At 39.9% G+C, this 18353-nt stretch overlaps 1 protein-coding gene across 1 annotated transcript in view; it reads right to left on the reverse strand.

The window, feature by feature from the left end:
* Nucleotides 1-4707: 4707 nt before the first annotated feature.
* The window catches only part of GDAP1L1 (ganglioside induced differentiation associated protein 1 like 1), a 31319-nt gene continuing 17673 nt past the window's right edge, over nt 4708-18353 (reverse strand). The window contains exons 2-6 of the mRNA XM_075277077.1: nt 15759-15951; nt 13789-13962; nt 12006-12100; nt 10870-10984; nt 4708-5354 (exon numbers count right to left, since the gene is read on the reverse strand). Of these exons, the coding sequence (XP_075133178.1) occupies nt 5011-5354; nt 10870-10984; nt 12006-12100; nt 13789-13962; nt 15759-15951 (921 nt within the window). The 3' untranslated portion in view covers nt 4708-5010. The remainder of the gene's footprint in view (nt 5355-10869; nt 10985-12005; nt 12101-13788; nt 13963-15758; nt 15952-18353) is intronic.

The following is an 18353-nucleotide window of genomic DNA, read 5'->3' on the forward strand; positions in this document are numbered from 1 at the left end:
CTTACTTTGGGGTACTATAATAGCACCAAAATTAATTGGAGGATCAAATGAAGTGGCTTTAGGCTTCCAGAGCATATTATACTGTTTAGTTTTTGAGAGAATTTTATACTGTGTGGAGCACTTGTGGAGAATTATACTATTGGAGCTCTGGGAAGCATGTTATACCGTGTGAGGCCACTGTGGAGCATTATACAGGGGTGGCCTCTGGGGAGCGTATTATACTGTGTGGTATTATGCCCCATTGTGCCCATGCATGAGTATCACAGGTCTGCAACAAAATATTTTTTGTAATCATCACAGGTAACTTTATACTTTTCTGAATCAGCTTTTTGTCCTGATTTAAAAAATGTATATAGTTTTTCTGTAGCACGTATAGTTTCCACAGAGCAGCATCATTATTATAAGGTATAGAAAATATACTGGCGACATTAAGAATACAGTAATCTACATATCAGAAAAAAATGCTTGACCTTACAAAACGGTTTTTATTGAACCAAAATAATTTCACATGCAAAATAGAAGCCAGATATAAGCAGAAATTAAAAGTGCTTGACATTAGACTGTCGTTGATACGATTTTTCAGGGGAAAATGCAGAAATAACGTAATAACAAAAATGCTTGTATCTCAGAAACTTTATGTGATAGAGCAAAACAAAGCATTTTTTTTTTTGAATCAGCACATCAAACTCCATAAAACAGACATATTACCTTTGCTGATGATTTTCTTGTGTTGACCAGTGAATCGGAGATCCAGGAGAGGAAACAAACATAAAAAAACAATGTTACTTACCTCTCCCTGGCTCCGGTGCACTCTCTGCTGATGCCAGACATCTTCAGTGATGTACGGGACATCACGTGAGCCAAGCTTCTGTCGTGACGCATAATGATGCAAGCCCCCGGCCCATGTGACACAGGTAGGCCTGAAGCCTGCCTGGAGCCAGGAGAGATAAGTGTTTTTTATGTTCCCTCACTTCCCCTGGGGGTCTAAAAAGATCCTCGCCACCGAGTATAATAATAGTGTTTGTGGGGCTCGCGGCCTCACTTACCGATGCCAGTTCCTGCTCACAGCCGCCGCCGCAGAAGGAGAAGCGACGGCGGCTGTGAGCAGGAGCCAGGATCGGTAAGTAAATCGGGCCTGTTACTCCAACAGGTAACGGCCTATTAAGAAATGTCTCGGACCCTGTGGATGCCGCTATCACTGCTACCCTGGTAGTTACGCCCCTGTACACAACCCATCTTGAGGCATTTGCATGACATTGGGCTACAATCCAGACATCCAGCTACACTTGTTTCATTGACCTCGTCACCGCTGTCAAACTATCATGGTGCACAGCAAATCGACAGTGGAGGCTCAAAATAGAGGTCTATCTAGAGACGAGTTCTGTTTATGTCTTGGACACAAAGAAATTGGCAATTGCCATGTAGGTCAGTAGGCAATGCCAGGAAGAGGTCTTCACAAGGAAATATTGCACCAGTTCGACGTCCAGGATTATGGTGTGATCTATAGTAGGCTGACCCTTCTAGTCTTCATTTCAGGTTCTTTGATTTGGTTGTCAGAGTCAGTTGTATGCCCGTTCTCCAGAGTGTCCCAGGAGCTGTTTTTCGACAGGGCAACATCAGGCCGCATGTTGCTTGTGCTACTGTGAGCCGCCTGCACGGATTAAACATATTACCATGGCCTGCAGCGTCTTTGAATTTTCTCCCATCAAGCACATTTGGAACGTCATTGGTCGGCAATTGAATAGGGAGCTGCCCGAAGCCAATCTTGATGATTTGTATACCCAATTGCATTCAGCGTGGCACAACAATCCTCCACCACTAATAACATCATTGATTGCATGTAAGTGCATGTATTTCTGTGCGTGCTGCTCATACTCAATACTGAATAAATTGACATGTTTTTAATATTTTGTTTCCAGTTTTTATCATTTGCATATTAAGATTTCTATCGATTTTGTGCGTTCCATAATTTCAAGCCCCTCTTGTTACTGCAATTTCAATGTTGAGAATATTTTAGCAAAACCCAGAGAAGGATTGAGATTTGTGCTGTTGATGTTATTGGATCACAGACTGGATACAAGTGTAGCACATTCTCATCAATATTATATGGAATTTTTCAGTCTCTTAAATGGTCATGCTTTAACATATTTCACATAAACCAGTGGTACAAGAAAATATAAGAAACTGTGTAATGTATCTGTCTAGTTCATTTCCTCCTCTCCTTTTCTGCTAAACTGACAGTAAACTTTAGAATCTCTGCTAAATCCATCTTGGTATCTCAAGGTGGACTGCAAATCACAGACGTGTCAAATTATAGTTCTTCATAGATGACTATGAAGGGAGAGAGGATGAGGAGGGACCCAGTGACAGAACAGCAGAGACAAGGGCAAAAGAAGAATAGAGTTTCACTGTCTCAGCTACTGCATTCACATCAATACTGGTTAGACAAATGAGAATTAGAGAGAGAGCCTGTAGAGGGGAAAACTACTAGAACATCATTGGTCCTGTGCATAAGGTTTAACATGAAGCAGAGATCAAAGTGACCTCTAAGTGAGGTTGTATTCTGCAAGACATTTCGGCCACAATATTGTGTCAGAGCCTGGGCCCTCGAGGATTCTCTGGTAAGTCAACCTGGCCTGGTTTGTCTACATGTCATGATACACTTTATAGCAGTAATATCTACCTTGCTGCTCTCCAGCGGTTTCAGAACTACTATTCCCAATATGTAAGGTTATACTGGGAGTTGCAGTTTTGCAATAGCTGAAAGCCGCAGGTTGAAGATCATGTTTCATATGATGCAAATAGAGCAATGATCCCAGTAATGAAAGAAATGAAGAATATTTTGAAATAAAAATTCTACCGTTTTCCCACCAGAAGTTTATTGAAGTTCCTTAGCACTTTCTTGTCATAGACTGTAAGTTGCTATTTCTGACATACAAAAGGCACAAGAAAGTTTGAACCCTGTAACTAATGGTGATGATGATGGCCATACACGTGGAGACAATGGACCTTCCCATGTTGAGATGGGCTTATATGTTCTCGTTGTAGTAAAAAATAGTCAATGCATAGACTATGACAATGAATAAACACAAAGGATGCAAAGGCATCAGACGGAAGAAGGCGAAACCCTAGTACATTCTCAAAACAGCAGATGCTGAAGATTTCAGAGAAAATCCTAACAAAAACATAAGAAATACAGCAAAACGATTTCATTCCTCTATCTCCAGCGATTTGTACATGAGGGACTTTTATTCTGTGCTCATCAGCTTAAAAGAAGAAGGAAGAAATGGAGTGTTTACAAAGATAATGGCTTCTTTTTAATACGTTTTGGTCATAAGTATATTTATTTGGTCGCTTTCTGACCAATATTTCATTTAGAGTGAACCTATCACACGCACACAAACTGGAGGCTGCCATTTTGTAGGGTCAGCCTGTACATGGGACTCATTCATCAAAACTGGCAGTTTAAGAAATGAAAGCTGAGCTCTGATTGGTTGGTAGGGTCAAGAAGGCCGTTTTTTTGGCTAGACAGTTATGATAAATGAGGCTCACTGTGTCGACCATTGACAATGTCATGGGTGCCCCTTATAGAGTTGACGTCACCTAGTAGACTAAGAAAGATGGTTGATTGCTAAGGGCTACAGAGCTGCTTGTTCTATAGGGCAGTTTTATTAGGTTACTGTATTACTAGGAAAACTGGCCTGGAGCATAAGATGGCTGAACCTCCAAACAGAGTACATAAATTAAGTCAAGCAGACCAGAGACATGATGATTCTACTCATCCTACCAAGACAAAATGGTTGTGGGATAAACTAACATGACAAAACTAATCATGTGTCAGACAGCTTGGTTGCCACGTCTTATTACTAATCTTCTGATGTGTCTTTGACAATTGTCAGAAGACATTATTGGTTGGGGATGAGGGCAATGAGCTGAGATCTCAGCTCTGTCTTGGGCTGATGTGGACCCTTGATGGTCACAATGGCCCTGTTCACTCCTCAACCTCTGACTCACAGCTGTAAGGGGGAATTCACACGTACTAAAGTGGAGCGCAACTGGCACTTATACGCGTGTCAGCAGTTTGCCCGCTCAAAAAGATCCCATTGATTTCAATGGGAGTTACGAGCGTATACGCTGCGTAATTTTGTGCCCGTAATTTTGCGGCCGCAAAATTACGCGGCGTATACGCTCGTAACTCCCATTGAAATCAATGGGATCTTTTTGAGTGCGCAAACTGCTGACACGCCGTATACGTGCCAGAGCGCACGCCAGATTACTCTGTGTGAATTCCCCCTAATATACATTATCCAGTGTAGCTGAATGTGTCTTGTCACTGTTCATCCTGCTTGGGTGTCGGATCTTGAGAGATGGCAGTGGACTTATCTGTGATATTGAGGAGGCTTAAAGTGAACACCACAGCCCTTAAGTTCTCCACTTAGGAATCCCCATGAATAATATCTTCTGACATGTCTCAGTCTGACTGGTATGTTAGTTATCCAAGATTATTAAAGTATGGTTGCTTTCCACCACAAACTGCACTACACCTGCCCAAAGGTTGTGTATGGTATTGCAGCTCCATCACATTCACTTCAATGGGGTTGAGCTGAAATATCAGACACAACCTGTGGACAGGTATAGTACCATTTCTGAAATAATCTATGACAACAAATTTTGCCTAATCCTGGTCAATCTCTTTAAAAACATTCTCAGATTGGACAACCTAATGGGGAGGGGGGGCACCTGTTATGTCTATGGCCGCCAGGAAAGTACGCAATATTTTATTGCATCCTTTATCAATAAATACTGCAACAGTCTAGAGTTTTTGTTCTCTACAAAAAGTCATTTGTAAATATAGTAGTTGTGTTGCGTTATAAGGTCTACGTGTTGTCTATCATGGAATGTTTTACATTAGCGTTAAGGATATTTCATGGCGACGATTGTTCAGGTTTCTTGTACTCGGCTGAAATATAACACATAGCACACAGACATCAAACTAAGACACGCTAGTATTTAGATGTATTTCTTCTTTAAATACCAATAGGCAAAATATCCCATCCCCCCTAGTGACCCCATAAGGAAAGATGCTCCGAAGAAAGATGGTGGTTTCCGTTTGACAAGGCGGAACGCATTGGGTAAAACAGCTGAGAGGAGAGTGGTGTGGATGTCTCCGAGTACTCTCCGGAATGCATAGCGCTTCTGTATTCTCTCAAAATAGGACTGTAAGTTTGGTCTGCTCCCATCTTCCCAGTGTTTTTTGGAAAGTCCTAGGAACTTGAGTCGATGTAACGTGGCTCCAAGAAGTATGTCAGCTAAAGTGAACGTGTTCCCACAAAGCCACAGCTCACATTTCCGGCCTAAGTAAGAAACAGAAGTATTATTGTCTACAAGATACATGTTTTTTTCTTCTTCAGTAACATCTAAAGCCAAATTCTGAATTTTTAAGGTTCTCCATTACCATTTTGGAACATCATATCACACATTAGTTCTATGGCAGCACAGCACGTTCCATCCAACATCCGCATACAAGATGAGAATATACCTTTAACGTGATAGAGAATATATCTTTTTTATGATAATTCTTTATGCTTTTGTGTGGATCCAGATGTGTTTTACCCAAAAGTAGAAAAAAGGCTACTAGTGTCATGTAGCCATCAGAACTTCTGTAATATGCCAAACTGTGAAGGAAGGTGGCAAAGGAGGCAGAGCGTTGCTTGGTTCTTCCAATAACTCCTAGGGATTTCAATGGAAAAATCGTGTCTCCATAGATCTCAGTGGTAAAAGCACATGACTTAAATCTGTAAACTGGGGTCAGAGGACCTCCATTCTACCATCTCTAGGTATTTATGGTTCTAATACCCCTTTAAAGTGGATCTGTCAGGGCAATGTATGATACTAAACCACCCACAGATTCTAAATGTAATTTGCGGCCATATTAAAAAAAAAACAAACAAAAAAAAAACAATCTTTATACATATCTATAGATGATTTTCATGAGTCTCATTGGACTCATCTCTGGTGCTCCTGGCACCTGCACTGTGCTTCAGTGAAACCGGACATGTACACCGAGTTCTGGCACATGTGCACTGTCCCCAAGGTATACTCAGAAGAAATGCGCTGGGTCACTGACTGCGCTATAACAGGGCAATTTGGGACACAAATCCAACTAGTCCATAAGGGCCTGTAAATGGTTTTAGTGTCCCAAACTGCCCTGGCAGGTTCCCTTTAAATGGCATATTTAGTTTTGCTAAAAAGGTTGCATGCATACATATTCTGTATAGCCTGCAATATGTGCAGCATGTCAGAAACTACAAATGGGAACGCACATTAATAATACAGCAAGAAGAGCATGTGTGATAAAAAAAGAACACAGTAACAGATATGACTGGCAAGGTCAAAATTTGAGAGGTGCAAATGTGATATTAGATGTAATGTGATAAAGGTTCCAGAAGAGGGAGCCACAATGAAGGATACAATGTATGGTACAGTACATAGATTTATATCACAGAAGCATTTAGCTGCTTTCACATTACATTTGTTTAAAGCTCCCACCACATATGATAACTGGCCACATAAATCGAATAATAAGTAAATAATATGTCCTGTATAAGTGCCCATGTATATGTTCCAAAAACTTTACCCCACTGTATGGAATAGCAGTCCTTACCACAGGGCCAAATCTAGCTTTTCTTCAGCCTGAGGCAGAAATAAAAGTGCCCACCTCCATGAAAATGTTTGATCATTCATGCATTATACTGCAATATGTCTTCAAAGCAGCATACTATACTGTCATATTGCTGCATTTCTAGTATATACTGCCTGTGGCAGGGTATTCTCCCTACTCCAGTATTATTTACTCTTCTCACAAATCTTCTTATCCCAATATTACTCGCCCTTCTCCCCTAGATGTTATCTCCGAGCCCCACTATTACTTACCCCTCCTCTTACATATCATCTCCCAGCCCCAGTATCATTTAGGGTGCATTCACACGGAGTTTTGTGGCACTGTTTTGGCCACAATAACTCTTGTAAAGAATACATGCTGAAAATAAGACTCCCATTGACTTCAATGAGATTATTTTTACACAAGAAAAAACACGTAAAAAGGCAACACGTTTTTTGTCACATTTTTTTTAATGTGTTTTTACTCGTGTAAAAATAATCAGGCATCTGGCTCCAGAAACAGCAGAGGACTTGCCAATGCTGCCACCTAAAATAAGCTTCAATCTGCTGTCTGAGGCAAGAAGCTCATCTTGCCTCATGGTAGATATTGGCCCTGCTTACCCCATAGCGATACTATATGCAGCAAAAAAACCCAGAAACCCTAATGGCTAACACCGCATTGGAAGCTCTTTTAGTAGGGGTATATAGGCCCTTTTAACATATTATGTTATTTGGGGGGAATGGACAAAAAAATTTAAGAAAATTTTCCATAACTTGTTCTTGAAGTAATTTTTTTTAGTTAGGTAAGAATAGATAAGTAAAGCAAACAATTTACTCAACATTTAAGCTTGAAACTGTAAAATATGTTAATGTAGTTCGGTGTAGACGAAGGGGGGGGGGGCTTCTATGTTAATAACACTGAAATATGCTGTAGAGCTGGCAGAATGGAACCAAAAGAGACTCAGAAAAGGTCACATCAATTATTCATTTTATTTCTAAGTATTAACGTGGGGGAAGGTAAACGCAAATCAGGAATAAAAATGGAGCTTGGGATATTTCTACCTTCTGACTCCTGGATTACAATCTAGTATAATTTCTCTTTAATCCAAGTTAATATTATACTTTCTTCTGTTACCCAGAAATCTAAGTTAAAGCTTCAAGTTTTATTGCCACACAGAGCTGGATTGTCAGGTGAAATGTTATGCAGCTCTGTAAGGAGATAAAACAGTCATTTAAAGCTTTAAGAAATAATATAAGAGCCTCACTAGAAGCTTTAGTCAGGCGTTCTCTTTCAGGTCACTGTCTGTACTTGTTCTCACCCCCTCCCCGTCTGTAGACTTCAAAGGGCTGAGCTATAAACTGTGTATGGAATACAGACAGTGTATTCAGAAACGTTGATCAGTACAGTGGAAGATATATACTGTATTTTTAAATATATATACACCATATATCCTATCCTACTAATCCTTCCTACTAATCCTATCCTATCCTCCTACTTCCTGTCCTATCATACTAATATTATAAATGTGAATTTATGTTTGGATGTTTGTTCCTCGATCACGCAAAAATGACTGGCTGAAGAGATTTGGATGAAATTTGACACATAGATAGATTGTAACCTCGATTAACACATAGGCTACTTTTTATCCCAGTATATGACATGGCTTCATGACTGTTATGAATTTATGTTCACATACTATATTACATTGCTCTTGGCAGCAGGCTGATGAAGCCAGGTCTGTTATCTCTCTATGTAAACATACAGCTAACCCTGAGTCCTCTGTGTACATGCATTTGCTATTATCTGATCTGCTCCAGGCAGTGCTGACACACTGGATGGGAAAACACCTTTAATCCAAATTGGCAGTTTCCTAATTTTAAACATTCCGGAAAAAAGAAAATCTAATTTATCACAAAATTATAAAACAGAAAGAGCTATGAAGGTAGCCAAAAGTAAACAGTGTTCTTCTCAAGCGGAGCTCTGGGGAATCATCGACGACAACAACGTGCTCATAATGTGGCATCCCAGCAAGCTGCTGAGATGCCAGAACAATCACAGGCACAGCGCGAGGAATGAGTTCAGCGGCAGGCCAGCTTAACAGCTGCTGAGACGCTCGAGCTGGCGGATCATTAACGCCAACAACACACTCATTATATGGCGTCACAGCGAGCTGCTGAGATGCAGGAACAATCACAGGCAGGGAGTGAGGAACAAGATAAGCATCAGGATGACTTGAGCTGCCGAAAAGCTGGAGCAGGCAAACCATCAATGGAAGCAATTTGCCGAATATAGGTGGATCATCGATGCCAACAACACACAGATAAAGTCACGGGCAGAGGCTAGTACATATATATTATTAAAAAAAAAAATTACAAAAGCTTTCATAAGGATACTGAGCAGATCTGTCCATCAATTTAAATATGTGTTTCACTTATTTCTTTCATTATGTATAAGGCAGAAATTGAATTCTGGACATGATGTATATAAAGTATTCTATAAGCTGTCTTCCTACTGGCTGAGTCACAAGCTCTATTAGCTTTAATTGAAGTTTTTTTCCTCTTCTCTCTTCCCTTATCTTTCTCAATAGTATTTCTAATTTCTTTTCCTGTATAATGTATTTGTATGTAGAGAAATATCTCTATATAAATATATATTTCTGCATACAATGTACTGACATACAGAGATATTTCTCTACATACCAATACATTATACAGGGAAAGAAAGATACTGCTAAGAGAAAAAACTAAAGAAGTAGAGAAAAAAAAACATTGACGCTAATAGAGTTGATGGATCATCTGGTAGGCAGACAGCTTTGTATGTATGCTGTCGTGGGCTCAATCTCCGCAAGCCTACTGGCCCCACTGTTCAAGAGGTTTCCTCAATATACACATGAGTGAAATGGGAAAGGAGGGGAGCAGATGTAAAATGAAACTCAAAGTCCAATGGGGTCAAGCAATGAAAGAAAAGGCACAGGGTATTCACTTTTTGCTCATGGAGATGATGAAGGACTGTGACCAAACCCACATTCAACCCTTGTAGTTGATCTGGCCATTGGTAATGTACTTTGTATATGTGTGCGATTTTGACCCTTATGTAACATTCTGGTAGTGTTGATTGTATTTTTAGTGTATTGTGCTGGTTTTCTCTCATATTCTGGTGACCGAGCATTCACTTTGTAAAACTGAACAGGAAACTGAGGCAATTATTGATTTTTTTTCGTTTTTTTCTTTGAGTTGGCCTTGCTAATTAAAATGGTCTTTGTGCCGGTCGATAAATTGATTTAGCTGAGAGCATTCACTTGTAGCAACCAAAGGAAACTTTACTCGAATATGTTGTTTGCAACAGATGTCAAAATTCAGCATGATACCTCAATATATCCAGAGGTACATTTACTTCAACTGGAATGTACGGGCCATTGTTGTCTTACAGTATGATACCTCCACTTTAATTTATCTCATTGTTCTGTCCTTCAGTTATTTTTCCAGAAAATGTATGAATAAAACGATTTTGTGATACCATTTCCTTTGTCCATGTACAATTCCGTGCAATCCGTGCTCAGTTTTAAATTGTATGAACACAACCTAATGTCATTAGGAATAATAACACAGAATTGCTATTTTATACAGAAGCAGACAGGGGCTGAGTTGTTCCTTTCCACTGAATGTCATTCTGAACTTGGCTGCCCCTGGTTTTGTTGATGAAACCTAGGGTGTTGTTCTAGGGGTTGCAAGGGTAGCAGTTACACTTAAATACTTGTGCTTGAGGGGGCCCAAAGGTCCTCTGCCATGTAAAAAGCCAGAATATAATAACTGGTACGTGGTAGGTGGGGACCCTGTTACAAAATTATAATTGGGGTCCAGGTGCCATAGGTGGTCGGTAGTGTTGGATGGACCCTTTGTTTTTCAAAATCTCAGCCAGAGCACCCCCTTATGTCTTTCTAACAATCCACCACAAATAGTTAGCCATGAGGTTCATCAACTTAGGATCTACCTGCAATCTAATAGTCAGTAAAAGCCACTATTAAGTTGATAGGGGCCCCTGACCTGGTAGGCCCCTGTGCACCTGCACAGGCTGCACCAATGGTGTGTCCACCCATGGTAGTGTTACATCACCATACACCAAACTTATTTATGAATACACAATGGTGACCTCTATATGGATAAACTTTCCCCTACAGATTTACCTATGAATTAAATACAAAATTTTACCTTCATACTCAATTTTCCTCTTCTCTAGCTCGGCCTCAACCTGGTCTAAGACCATGGCTAGCTCTATTAGGATTTTCTTCAGGTTGTTCACATTGTCATGTTCCAGGATTTTTGCCTTAAAAATGAAGAGAGATACCAGTATTAGACATATAGTGGACTATAACAATTGACTATAACAATTGAATTGTATTAAAGCTAACATGTGTTCAATGTAGCAGCCATTGAGTGCTGGCTAACCTAAATGGTCATTTGTCTATTATTTATTACTAACCATTGGCTATAGATGTCTGGACTGGCCCCAGTATAAGCGTCAAACCAACATCACTGCCAGTAAACATAATGGTTCAAGTACTCATGCATTATATTAGGAGAACACTGGAAAATCTGTGGATTTTGGAAGGAAAAGCCAACCTTTTAATATGAATGGGGTGTCCTTCCTCTGTCCCAATGGCAGATGTCAAGGAAAATAAGTATTGAGCTTGTTCAATTTCACCAAGCCTAATCCTTTGTTTGCTGAGTGAAGCATGCATTTTTAAGAGGAAGGGTAGCAGGGGACAAATATGTCAGTTCTATCTAATATAATTGTTTTCTTTAGACATCCATTTTTGCCCAATACAACCTTTTATATACGACAGTGGCTCCTAAGATACAAAAGACTGTAGACCTCTGGCAAGGGTATATGCCCTCCAGTTGGAACATGCAGAACCCCCACAATAAAATACAATATTTTACCCAACCATGTATGTGTGTGAGCATGTTGAATATGGACAACTAATATTGTAGTATAGCATAGAATCTCAGTAATGCATGGGCTAAAACCAAGTTTTTGGATTTTTTTTTTGTTAATGTGCAATAAGTAATGTCTTCCATTTATCTTGCCAATTGTCTTATGCAATCTTATCGTACATTGATGATACTAGGTATGACCGAGTCAGATATAAGGGATCTGAAGAGATGCTACAGGGGATAGAATGAAATGGTGTGAACTGAAATCATGTAAACAAGGAGGATCAGGGCAGAGCAATAAAGCTCTAATAAAGGAGTCCTAAACTAGTGACCACCATGACCTAACTATTAACTCTGCACATATACTGATGTACTGTAGATAAGAAATATTGTATGATGTTATAACTTACCATGAGCTTTTTATGTTTGGAAAGGTATGGCTCTGTTAGTTGAGGCTCTTCGTGGTCAAGTTTCAAGAGTTCGGTGGTGGCATTGGCAAGGTGCCCTAAGGAGTTAAAGAAAAGGATTTAGTAATTGAATGGAAAACAAAAATAAGAGTCTACGACATAAAAACACTTTTCCGCTTACATGGGATATTCTCATCTTCCTAGGCTGCAGGACAGTAAAGTCCTCTAAATCTCATATATAGTGTTTTGGATCAGCCGTCCAATTATAAATTAAGGCGTTGTCCACTTTCAGACAAATGTTATTGTCTGTATAATGAAAAGTTCTACAGTTTTCCAGTATAATTTCTGTATCAATTTTTCATGGTTTTCTAAATGTCTGTTTGCTGTCATTCATTCTAGTTACTTACAGTGGATAAAAAATAGTCCATTATTTATTATTTACTTATTTTGCTTACTTATATAGTCCATCATATTTCTCAGCTTTACAGATATTATTAGTATGTCTTTAAAGTGTCCATGGTCACGTGAAGGACAGTCCATGGTCATGTGATATACAGTCCATGGTCATGTGATATACAGTCCATGGTCATGTGATAGACACACAGGTGCACACTTCCTTACAGTCACTGCACAGTAATCAGACATCTGCCTGGTAATGAACTGTGCACCTGTGTGCTCACCACATGACCATGGACTGTATATCACATGACCATAGACTGTACAACACTTAACCATAGACTGTATATCACTAGAGGTGAGCGAACACTAAAATGTCCGAGGTTCGAAATCCGATTCGAACAGCCGCACACTGTTCGACTGTTTGAACGGATTTCGAACCCCATTATAGTCTATGGGGGGAAATGCTCGTTTCAGGGGTAGGCAAAATTCGATAAAATCATACTTACCAAGTCCACGAGTGACAGTCGGGCTGGATTCTGCTTGAAGTTTTCTCCCAGCGCAGGGTCCCCGCATCTTCTTCCGGGTGGAATTCACTCTGCCTAGGTATCCGGCCTAGGCAGAGCCGACTGCGCATGCGCGGGCATGCATGCGCATGCGCAGTCGGCTCTGCCCAGGCCCGACGCCTGAGCAGAGCCGACTGTGTATGCGCATGCATGCTCGCGCATGTGCAAGTTGGCTCTGCCTAGGCCGGATACCTAGGCAGAGTGAATTCCACCCAGAAGAAGACGCGGGGACGCAGCGCGGAGAAGATTTCGGAAAGGTAAGAGAAGAACCAGCGTTGATTGGCAGAATGTATAGCATTCTGCCAATCAATGCTGGTTCTGCATCGAACCTTAAACTTCGAACAGCTAGTAGTGTTCGATCGAGTTCGAGTATTTCAAATACCGTAGTATTCGATCGAACACCTACTCGATCGAGTACTGTACTACTCGCTCATCTCTATATATCACATGACAATGGACCGTATATAACATGACCATAGACTATATAACACATGACTATAGACTGTATAACACATAACCATGGTCATATATCACATGACAATGGACTGTTTTTTATCCACTGGAAATAAACAGAACGAATATAAGCAAGCAGAGATTTAGAAAACCATGAGATACAAAAATTATATTGGAAAATTATACAACTTTTCATTATAAAAACAATAACATTTGTCTCTCAATGTCTGAAATTGAACAACCACTTAAACATAGGACAATGTAGCAGCAGTAAAAGCTATTACTATAGGGCGCCTTACAAATTATATCTCTCCCTGCTTACTAATACCTGTCATAACTGACTTCTAAACATGGCTAACATGGCCACTTACGGCGAATCTCAGCGGTGGCGTACTTTGGGATCATAGAATCTATTGTGAGCTCTGGGTGAAGAATACATCCATGAGTGTAGGCATCCATTGGCAGACTCTCTAGGATTTCTCTATATTGAAGAACTCTGGAGTGGAGGAGGCTTCCAGCTTCTGGTATTAACTGTGGAATAAGTTCTGGAATGCAAATACAATATCAGTTATACTATAAGCTTTAAACATAGCAAACTTAAGATCTAACAGGTGCTCTTAAAGTGATTCCTTCACTTGGACAGACGTCTTCAAATTAAGGCTGAGCTAGTGAACTAGCTGAAGGTGCCAAGAAAAAAACAACCACATAGCAGTCTGGGATAGCAGGATTCAGTAACAGCACATGCTACTTCTAGAATGTTAATTGGCACTTACATTACATTCAGTGGCTGCTAGCTTACTTATAGGCATTAGGGCATTGGCTAGTATCTCAAAGATCCCCTAGATATTAAGCCCTCGTGGGCAGGGCCCTCTACCCCACTGTGCCAATCCGTCATTGTTAATATTATATCGAGCTGTATATTTTGTGTATTGTATGTAAACCCCCAAATGTAAAACACCATGGAATTAATGGTGCTATATAAATAAACAATAATAATAATAGTATCTCACCATTGTATCAGTGGTTGCTTCCAATGTTACTAGAGCATACTTGCCAACATTTGTCAGGCAAAGCTACACCCCCTATGGATTGGTCAAACCCCTTATGGATGCTTCCCCCCCCCCCCTTCATTTGCATATAACCATGCCCTCTCTCCTGTTACATGGGCACTAAATGTGCTGGCCATGCCCCATGCTTTTTGGATGTGACCAGCACATACAGTGCTCAAATCACATATAAAGTTACTGCTACCCAGGAAATTTTCCTGCTCTTTTTCTTACTATAATCCCTTTAAGAGAATACATTACATTGTGCAGTGCAGTATCACAAGCGGCGCAGTAACATATAGCCATATTCCAGTTTCAATCAAGTCTAATATATTACAGTACCTTTTCCTCCTGCTTTATCTCTAACCTTCAGTTTGCACGCCTCATGTTCATTTACAAGTCACAAGGCTCAGTGAAAGCGACAAGCAGCAATAATTTAGGCCTTTACCAGTGTTAACAGCTGGCTGCTCCCAGATGGCATTTTAAGACGGAAATTAAACTGTGATCAGAGAGTCGGGCAATGCACATAAAAGAATGGCTGTCTCTACCCACACTAGTTCATCGCACTAAATAATGGTGTTTACCATATATTATAGATGCGACCAGTCAGATAGAAAAGGTGCAGGGGATTTATAGCCACAGAAATCTCACTTTTTAGATACAAGTAACAGCGGACAGTTCAAGTGGTTTAGATTTGCTGCCTGCCTCATCCCAAGAATATGTGAGCAGTCTGCAATCAGTTTACAATTCCTATTATAACATGGATAGGTCTTGCTTCTTTCTAGGGAAAACTTGACCAGGTTCCAACAACCTTGGAATCAGTCTTGTTAACACCAGTGAAGGCACTTAGGACATGTATAAAGTGACTGCAAGCCAGGAGGTCCTGAAGGTTGAGTGCATGACAACTGATTGATATCTACATTACATTGTTATACCCTATATGCACCTTGGTGCTAGAGCTTTTAGTAGACAGGTGTACTTTAATTTTCATTGTTCACAAAACTGTATAAAGTAATATATAACCAGGACTGGGATGAGTGGTAGGTGGCCACCTAGGGCACAATTGATGGACATGGTTGAATGACTGACTGTCCGACTAATATACTAATATGGTAGGTAGAGGAACACATCAAAACCTTCAGTCCCAGGCGGGGAGGGATGTGGTTATATAAATCAGCACCAAGAAGAGGACATTTTATTTTTCTATGGTATGGATGTGATGATGGCACTGATCATCGTGGTCATGGTCCAGACTAAATGATCTTGTAAGAGTTTTTGAAAGAAAAAGACTTTACCTCCTACAAAATTGTTCTCGATGTAGTCTATGATCTGACTATAGTCACTTATGATATTATCTCCATGAATTACTACTGGCACTTCCTCTCCAAGATTGAGTCTCATGAACCATGGCTCTTTCTGTTCTGCCAAAGGCAGGCTGACATCTCGCTCATCACATGGCAAACCTTTCTCTGCAATCACCAAGCGTATCTGCAAGAGAAGAAGAAGTTATTTTTACATACAGTAGACATGTATCCACTAGGACAATGTGGACAGGGATCTTCTAGTACAGTATCTCTTTTACCTTTACTCAGGGCAGTGATTTCTCTTGCAGAAAGTGACAATCACATGATCATGATGTGGCATGTACCTACATATGCCCATTGACTTTATCCCTTCCTATAAGACAAAACACTGAAATGTCTTCCTAATACCAAACAAAAGGCATTGTGTTCTTTGGACAACTTTTTGTAAGAAGAAACTTTTGACAAGCTGATCCAAAGACTCCTGCTGCTTAGCCTCTTAGTTATTCCCTATAAGCACCATTCCTCTGAAGCACTGCCACAAAGGAAATAAAGCCCTGTGCCCTTCAAAATCAAGATTACCAATCATATTGGGTCCTCCAGAGTGAAAGATGCCCCTTTTACCTATCTCTACCCTGGCTGATTGATAAGTGTCCTGAATCGTGGACCTCTGTCTATACTCTAATAGTTTTCTAAACCAGAAAACCCCTTTAACTTGTTGGAGACATAGCAGTATGTTGCCTGACTGGATATGTTTTGATACCAATTCCATATGGTTCTACCTACTATTTCTGCATAATCTTCATATCATTACCATAGAGAAAAACCTATTATGCTATAGTGCTGGTACATGGTAATGCATCTGACAGTTCAGAACTTCATAAAATAATCTGGTTTTCTGTGTAACATGCCCAAATCTATGTCTCATCTGTACAATTTCATAGCAACAATACAGTAAAAATTTATATGTTAAAGAAACACTTTGGGTTAAACTGATGTGAAAAAAACTGACAAAACAATATTATAACTGCGACCCATATAATTCTTCCCCTATGTACAAGAATATAACTACTATAATACTGCCCCCATGTACAAGAATGCAACTACTATAATACTGCCCCCATGTACAAGAATATAACTACTATAATACTGCTCTATGTACCAGAACATATCTACTATAATACTGCCCCTATGTACAAGAATATAACTACTATAATACTGCTCTATGTACCAGAACATATCTACTATAATACTGCCCCTATGTACAAGAATGCAACTACTATAATATTGCCTCCCATGTACAAGAATATAACAACTGTAATAATACCCTATGTAGAAGAATATAGCTTCTATAATACTACCCTTATGTACAAGAATATAACTATTATAATACTGCCCATCTGTATAAGAATAAATAACTATATTACTGCTCCTTGTGAACGTATAGTGAAGCAATACTTACACTTTTTCTAAGAGACAGTTGAGTGTATAATGACCATGTTTTGTACCGTCCCCTCTGCACAGACATTATTTGTATATGGAAGCCTCTATAGCACTTTACTGCTTATATCAAGGTGATTTGGTGACATCTGTGCAGGAAGGTTTTTCAGGTGGATAATTTGAGCTCTTTACTGATAATGCATTATGACTCAGTATTTGCTGTGGCTTCAGAAATAACCATGACTGAGCATATTAGTAAATGTTCTGTATGCTTTAATGCACGGCAATAGCTGAATCATTAATGTACTGGACAGGTGCAGCAGAGCTGAGTGTGTCATTTAACATAAAGCTTGCAAACTGGGATTAAATCCCATCCTATCTATTGTCCGTTCTGTGGCATAAAGCTGACTAAAGACACATTTACAGTTAACAAATGTATTAATTTCAGCTCCTCTGCAATAGCATATTATATTTACACCCGCCATACTTGTGCTTCCAGAATGTTTGGCCACTAGTGCACCAACGCTTAGAGGTCACGGTTTACTTGAGGTAGTTGTTGCTTACAGTAGGTCTTCACAGTATCTTACTAAGATATACATAAACTTCCCAGTAGTTTCAGAGAACACAGCTAACACTCTTTTCAGGCAGCATTGTGTATCTTCCAACTTTCAGAGGACAGAAACAGACACCACCACATCCTACCCAGTCAATTTGTCTCCCAACACAGTATATTGCCCCTTTAGTGCTCCCATACAGTATCATGCCCGCTTGTGGCCCCACACAATATAATGTCCCTACTGTTGTCCCAAAGATTATAATGTCCCCTTTGTGGTCCCACCTCAATATAATATCCTCCTCTTGGTCCCTCTTGTGGCCTCAACACAGTATACAATTTGTTTGTGACCCCACATAAACTAATAGCCCCCCTTGTATCTCCCATACAGTCTAATGATCCTCATTGAGACCCCCCACACACAGTCCCCCATATGGCCTCCACAGTAAAATGCAACAATCCACAATAGAATATAATAGTAATAATGGTAATAATTATAATTACCTTGCTTACCATTCACACAGAAGAAAATAGTGAGGAATTTTGTGAGGAATTTCAGCTTTGAAAAAAAAGCCAATGGGAGGCTTTTTTTTTAG

This window comes from Leptodactylus fuscus, chromosome 6 (assembly GCF_031893055.1).
Source record: "Leptodactylus fuscus isolate aLepFus1 chromosome 6, aLepFus1.hap2, whole genome shotgun sequence".
NCBI classification, from domain to species: Eukaryota; Metazoa; Chordata; class Amphibia; order Anura; family Leptodactylidae; genus Leptodactylus; species Leptodactylus fuscus.